This window comes from Vigna unguiculata, chromosome 2 (genome assembly GCF_004118075.2).
Source record: "Vigna unguiculata cultivar IT97K-499-35 chromosome 2, ASM411807v1, whole genome shotgun sequence".
In the NCBI taxonomy this organism is placed as follows: domain Eukaryota; kingdom Viridiplantae; phylum Streptophyta; class Magnoliopsida; order Fabales; family Fabaceae; genus Vigna; species Vigna unguiculata.
In genome coordinates, this window is record NC_040280.1 from 18,807,822 (window position 1) to 18,815,425 (window position 7,604).

Here is a 7,604-nt window from a genome sequence, read left to right on the forward strand (position 1 = left end):
CATATGAGTTTCCCAAAGGTTGATTGGTTTGAGGTTCAATGAATCCATAGACGGAATATCAACCTTGGTCCACAATGAATCCATAATAAATCTACACACATAAAATAAAAATTAATGCAACAATAATATTAAAAAATCAAATACAATTAGTCCAATTTTACAAATAACAATAAATATAATTTTATTTCGTAATTTTACAAATATTATTATAAAAATTCAATTAAAAAAGAAATAGGCCAAAAAATATTTTAAGATAAAAATTATAATTGAAAATAAAAAAATACAAGCAATTATATACATACAATGAAAAAAAAAAGAGATAACAAGCAAAATAATCTCAAAACGATGCAAATAGGGATGAAAACACATAATACTCGGTTGAAAACGCCTAAAATCAATCCACAATCAAATCCCAACCAGTTTGGTGGTGAAAAATGTTCGAAACTAACCTAGAGGAGGTCAGAATAATGGTCGTCAACGGGAAAGATCGCGAAACACTTCAAATGGGAATGAAAACGGAAAATATTGAGTTCAAAACGCCTAAAATCTATCCACAATCATATCCCAACAAGTTTGGTGGTGAAAAACGTTTGAAAATTACCTGGAGGAGCTCAGAATGGTGGTCGCCGACGGAGAAGCTTCACGAAAAATTGGTGCGTGACGAAACAATTAGGCTTTGTGCGTTTCGTGTAGAGAAAACCCAAAAATTGACGTTAGAGTTGCGTGGTCAAACGTTACTTAACGTCGTTGCAGAAGGGGTTAGATGTTAAATTAAGTCGAGGTAAAGTGGGTCAAACGTTAAATTAAGTCGGGGGCAGAGAGCTCAGACGTTAATTTTTACATAACTTCGGGGTACTGTGGGTCAGACGTTAAATTACGTCTGTGTTGGAATGGGTAGACGTTAAAAACGTCAAATAATTTACAAAACTGTCATCAGTCATTTTTAACGTGGGACTTTTTCTGGGCTAACATTATATGGGTGACGTTATAGGGCTTTCTTGTGTTAGTGATTGGTCTTTTAAATTATATGTATTCTTCTATTGTGACTAACATTGAACCTAAAATAAACAACCAACATTGAAATGTGTGGATTAACGTTAATTCATCATTAGTAAACAACTCAAACAAATAACTAAAAATGAACATAGAAAAAATACCCAAAATTTGTGGTCTTAGAATTAATTGTATTCTTCTGTCTCAATAAGTGTCTTTTTGAAGTCTACATTTGGTACGAGTAATACTGGAAGTGGTTTTGAAGTGTCTTTTTACAAAAACAGTGCTATGGACCCAATGCAAAGCACATCCAAATAATTCCATTGATGTGAATCATCAGTAAACAATTCAAACAAGTAACTAAGAATGAACGTAGAATCAATAACCAATATTTGTGGTCTTAGAATTAACTGTACTCTTCTATCTCAATAAGTGTCTTTTTGAAGTCTACATTTGCTACGAGTAGTACTAGAACTGGTTATGAAGTGTTTTTTTACAAAAATAGTGGTATAGACCCATTGCAAAACACATTCAAATAATTCCATTAACTTGAATCATCAGTAAACAACTCAAACAAGTAACTAAAAATAAACATAAAAAAAATAATCAACATTTGTGGCCTTAGAATTAACTTTACTTTTCTGCCTCAGTAAATGTCTTTTTGAAGTCTATATTTGGTACGAGCAGTACTGAAACTGGTTTTGAAATGTTTTTTAAAAAAAATAGTGGTATGGACTCATTGCAAAACATATCCAAATAATTCCATTAACGTGAATCATCAGTAAACAACTCAAACAAGTAACTAAAAATAAACATAGAAAAAATAACTAACATTTGTGGTCTTAGAATTAATTGTACTCTTCTGCCTCAATAAGTGTCTTTTTGAAGTCTACATTTCGTACGAGCAGTATTGGAACTGGTTTTGAAGTGTTTTTTTACAAAAACAGTGGTATGGACCCAATCCAAAATACATCCAAATAATTCCATTAAGGTGAATCATGAGTAAATAACTCAAACAAGTAACTAAAAATGAACAGAAAAAATAACAAACATTTGTGGTCCTAGAATTAACTGTACTCTTCTGCCTCAATAAGTGTCTTTTTGAAGTCTACATTTGGTACGAGCAGTACTGGAATTGGTTTTGAAGTGTTTTTTTACAAAAACAATGGTATGGACCCATTGCAAAACACATCCAAATAATTCCATTAACGACCATTGATCAATAAACCTCTCTCAATGAATGAAGTAAAATTCAATTAAATCAAAAATTAACATTTGTCTTTTTAAAATTAAGTATTCAGCCTGTATTATTATGTTTTTCACATGTACATTTAGTACAAGAAATACTGTAACTCTCATTGAGGTCTATTTTCACAATAAATTTCGTTTTCCATCAATGACATTCACATTCAAATGGTTCGATTACCATCAAATCATCAATAAACCTGTCAATGTACAAACTAGCAAATAACTCCAACAAATGATTCAACAATATATATTATTGTGCCTACATAAGTGTTTTTTTCAATGACACTTTTAGTTCAAACACTGCAGAACAATTTTAATTATCAATTTCAAATCTGTCTTGGCAAACAATATGGTTTGGCCTCATAATGGATACATTTCGGACAGATTGCAATTCAAATAACAGTTTCCAATCAAATTCAAATAATGCATTAATATGACATATATATTACTGTGCGAGTATTAGTGTCTATTTCATCAAAGTTTCCGAACAAAATAAGTATATTCATTTCCTGCGTCTACTTCATTCTAACTATACATATCTACAATTATCTACATCCCATTTCTCAAAAACCATGTTATTGCATTCCATCAAAGATATGCCCACATTCATAACCTTAGTCTGCAAAACAGTACAGTCATAGAATTATGTTGTATGCAAAACCACAAACTTCTATATTTACAGCAGTTATTTCTTCATGAGCAGATCATAGTGCTGAATAACGTCATCCCGGTGGACATTATCTTCATGTAAAACTCAATCACAAATGAATTTCTGCCTCATTAATTGCAGTTCTTCCTAAAAAGAACAACATGATAATGTTACCAAATTTAATCTTCAAAGAAACACTAAAAACAAAAAAACCTATTATATAAATAAACTTACAGTACTGTAGTAAGGTAGAGCTTTGCCATCAAATTTGCTTACACCATCCCACATCTCTATAAATTTCAATACGAGGACTCCACAATCATGATTGCAAAATCAAATAATAAAAAAAACATATATAACACATACAACAGTATATTCAGACTTCATTAAGGTGTGATAAATTTCACTGATTGAACAAACAAAATGTCAGAAGTTACCCGTTAGGTTGAATTGGAGTGTCCACAGACTGCACTTCAAAAGATGGCTTGTTGTCTGAATCACAGTTTAATAACATAGAGAAAAAAAATTTCATGTTACGGGTCTGCAATATAAGTTGGACATATTATGGGAAACAATATAAGAAATTAAAAATGTAATAAACATATACAATTTCTACTTACAATACAGTTGTCTATCCTTGTGCGGTTCTTTCTACTATGTTCAAGGGAATCAAACACAAAAAATTTCATTGTCTTACAATTCACACAGTAGTACCACCAATGATCATCATGGACAATTGGAGCAAACAACTACAAAAAACATACAAGATTTATTTATTTGTTAAACATAAATAACACAATGCACCAACTTCCATGGCAACAAATAAAAAATGTACAAGAGTAATAAAATTTATACAAATTCAGCACTAAGGATGTCTTGCATGGCAACCAGCAAGCTACCAAAAAAGGTATTGTAGTCCCTTAATTTCCAAAAATGTTTGTTCGCAACTCTTTTATTGTTGTCATGTAAAACATAATCCTTTATTCCACAAAGCACTTTGTCAATTTCATATAATTGTTATCAAAATATCAAGTTCAACTAAATAATATAATAATACCGTGTACATGGGATTCATTATGATTCTTTGCACCCGTTGATGCAACTTCCTTTCATTATGCATCATAATGTTTGGTGCAAACAATACAGCCTAAAACAACACAATAATCTACTATTAAATTATTGTACATTATAACTTAATTACTAACATGAACATGTAATTTAAGTTCTTACCATGTTGCATACGTAACCCGTTGGTCAAAAACCCATACAGTCCTGGATCGTCAAGATTTAACCATTTATATTGCAAACAATGCTACAAAATTAAATTAATGACTATTATTAATTTAAATCAAGTAAATGAAACTTATAAGAGTAAAATAAATGTCGTACCGATATGGACAATCAACACGAGTCAATGTCATGTACAACTTCATCGCATCCACATCCAATAAATGACAATCAACTTGAATGGGTTCAGTTCTTGCTTATGGAATGGATTCACTTCTTCCTCCTACAATGGGTGAACTTGTTGCTGCTGGAATGGGTGAACTTGTTGCTGTTGTTGGAACAAACTCAATACTTCTGTAACGATATTCATCAAAGCTAACAATTTCTACTTTAAATGGAGTATATTGTCGTTTAACTTTTGCCTTTTTAACACTCTTTAGTCTAAAGTCTTCAGAAACCTTACTGATGTCAACATCATCATGAACTTTATCTCCACTAACTTTTTTCGCATCATCAAAATAAGAAGGCTTTTGTCCGCTTCCTTCAAAAATATCACCTTTATCATCTCCAACATTAGTCTCTTCTTGGGACGACCATTTACCACGTAAGAACATGGTAGTTAGAATCGTTAGAATCGTACGATTCGTATCGCGATACGGTTCAAAATTTTGGTCCAACGAAACGTATCAGTAGATGAATCGTTTTCTGACTTGAATCATGTTCTGAATCATATGAATCGTGTAGGAATCGTATGATTCCCGATTTAGTTTCGTTTCAGTCGATTCTGCCCACGCTTACACTTCCCCAAAATATTTCTCAAAATACACATCTCACGAGACACATTACCTACACGCTACTCAGACCTGCTACTCACACCGGATGAGCTTCACGCAACATGCAATACACATCGAAAATGAAAAAACCCAAACTAAAGAGTCACATTTGGAAGGATATTTAGTTATAAATTAAGAAGGGAAAGAAATATGAGATGCATAAGAAGGTGGAGAAGAAGCATAAAGTGAAAGAGAAAAGAAGAAGCATAAAAAACCTGACTGCCGGTGAAGAAGAAAGCACCGCGTGAAGAAGAAAGCATCCTGAAAGCATTTGGAACAATGTTTTTTGTCTAAATGTTTTTTGCCCAAATGTTTTCAAATGTTTTCTGCCGCTGGCTTTTTCATATATTGCTTTTTATGAAGTTTCTAGATTTTTAATTTTAATAATATTTAATTTACTGTAAAAGTAAATGTATATCACATCAACCTTTTATTTCACTTTTTCGGAAACCTTCACACACACGTGATCTTTCTTTACGTTTTTGTTTTTTGTTTTAATTCCATCTTTTTAGCATAAAGATCACTGTTTCTTTTTCAAATAAAATATATGTTTTGTACTTTAAAATAATTTAGCATAATTTACTATTCGTTTTCATAGTTTACTAAAACATAATTAATCTTTAAAATAAAGTATTCGTTTTACACTTTATATTTTGATAGTTCTTTTTATATTTTTTTTATTCTGAATGTTAATTTAAATTTTTTTATTCTGAATGTTAATTTAAATTTTTTTATTCTGAATGTTAATTTATATTTTTTTTATTCTAAATGTTAATTTATATTTTTTTTATTATGAATGTTAATTTATATTTTTTTAAGAAGAAATATTAGTTTGAATTTATTCTTATTTGTAGAATTAAAAAGAGTATGTCTCAAACAAAGAGAAAGAAAGAAATAGATATTACATGGAATCATTGTGAGAGTGTTCCTCCTCATAGACTTTTAGTCAAGTGCAAATATTGTTCACATACTTGTTGGGGTGGTGTAGCAAGAATGAAACATCATCTTGTTGGAACAAAGGAGAATGTCATTGCTTGTACATCTGTTCTTGATGATGTTAGAGAAATGTTTTTGAAGTTGTTAGAAGATAAAGAAAAAATAAAAGAAGCAAATCGGGTAGACTGTTTTGAAGAAACAGATATTCAATGTAGTAAGAAGGGGAAACAAGGAGTTGCAAAACAGACAACCATAAATGAAATGTTTAAAGATAGAGAGTTGGTGATTCAAGATATTTGCAACTGCATATATGGGAATTCTTTGCCATTTAATTTGGTAAAAAGCTCTTTATTTTCCCAAATGTTGAAATCTGTTGGGGAATATGGAAAGGGTTTAAAGCCTCCAACTTATCATGAAGTTAGAGTATCTTATCTGAAAAAAGCGGTTGACAATATCCAAGCTAGTTTGGAGAAATATAAGGTTGAATGGGAAAAATGGGGATGTACTTTGATGTGTGATGGTTGGACAGATGGAAAAGGGAGGTCTCTTACCAACCTTTTAGTTAATAGTCCAAGCGGAACAGTGTTCTTAAAATCTATTGATACCAGTAATGTGATCAAGGATGCTAAACAAATGTTTGAATTGTTAGATTCTGTGATTGAAGAAATTGGGGAGGATAATGTCGTGCAAGTTGTGATAGATGGTGCTTCTAATTTTGTGGCAGCAGGAAAGATGTTAGAAGAGAAGAGAACTAAACTATTTTGGTCTCCGTGTGCAGCTCATTGTATTGACTTAATTCTTGAAGACATTGGTGAACTTCCAGTATTTTACAATACGATTGCAAATGCAAAAAAAGTCACAACTTTCATTTATAGACACACATGGGTCCTAAATTTATATAGAAAATATTCTAAAGGAAAAGAATTAGCTCAACCAGCAGTCACAAGATTTGCAACTGCTTTTCTAACCCTTCAGTGTATAGCACAACAGAAAAATGCTCTTCGAGGTATGTTTGTTTCAGAAGCATGGACAACTAGTAAACATGCTAGTAAGACTGAAGGTAAACAAGTAGTGAGCATTGTTTTATTTGATGTTAGATTTTGGAAATCTATGCAATATTGCCTGAAGTGTGTCACTCCACTTGTAAAAATACTAAGGCTTGTGGATGGAGACTCAAAACCTGCGATGTCATATATTTATGAAGCTATGGATAGAGCTAAAGAGCAAATAGCTGCAAATTTCAAGAATGAAGAATCTCGTTATAAAAAGGTATGGAAAATAATTGATACTCGTTGGAATTTGCAGTTACATATACCTCTTCATGTTGCTGCTTACTACCTTAATCCTAAGTAAGTAACTAACACTATACTTTCTTAATGTGATTTTATAACGGAGTATTTTGTGATTCCTTGATTTGTGAAGTGTATTTTTAGTTGAATTTCGTTTGTTGTGATTCCTTATTGTATTATTATTAAATTTTTATAGGTTGTTGATGAATCATGGCTGGAAAGAGTAGAAAAGAGAAAGTTGTAGAAGAGGAACGAGTGAGTGTGTTGAATTGATGTTTTGCATGCAAAATTTTAAATTGTGATATAAATAGTTAATAATACAATGTCTTTTTTTGTTTTTAATGAAAGGTACTATTAATTAATTTTGTGGACACAAAATATATTGTTCAAATGAATAATTTGTTGACGGATGCACACCGTTCACGGATT

General features: G+C 31.3%; 1 protein-coding gene and 1 long non-coding RNA gene across 2 annotated transcripts; one reads left to right on the plus strand and one right to left on the minus strand.

Annotated features, from left to right (window-relative positions):
* Positions 1 to 3,123: 3,123 nt before the first annotated feature.
* Positions 3,124 to 3,615, minus strand: LOC114173226. The gene is made up of 3 exons (XR_003602471.1): positions 3,511 to 3,615; positions 3,328 to 3,382; positions 3,124 to 3,180 (listed from the first exon to the last, which is right to left on the minus strand). It is a non-coding gene; the product is annotated as an uncharacterized LOC114173226 (long non-coding RNA).
* Positions 3,616 to 5,943: 2,328 nt separating this feature from the next.
* LOC114174548 lies at positions 5,944 to 7,239 on the plus strand. The gene has a single exon (XM_028059384.1). The coding sequence runs from the start codon at positions 5,944 to 5,946 to the stop codon at positions 7,237 to 7,239; it is 1,296 nt and encodes a 431-aa protein (XP_027915185.1).
* The last annotated feature ends 365 nt before the right edge of the window (positions 7,240 to 7,604 follow it).

Bases quoted from the DNA above. Each gene is read 5' to 3' on its own strand.
- LOC114174548 (XM_028059384.1), top strand. From the start codon at position 5,944: ATGAAACATCATCTTGTTGGAACAAAGGAGAATGTCATTGCTTGTACA.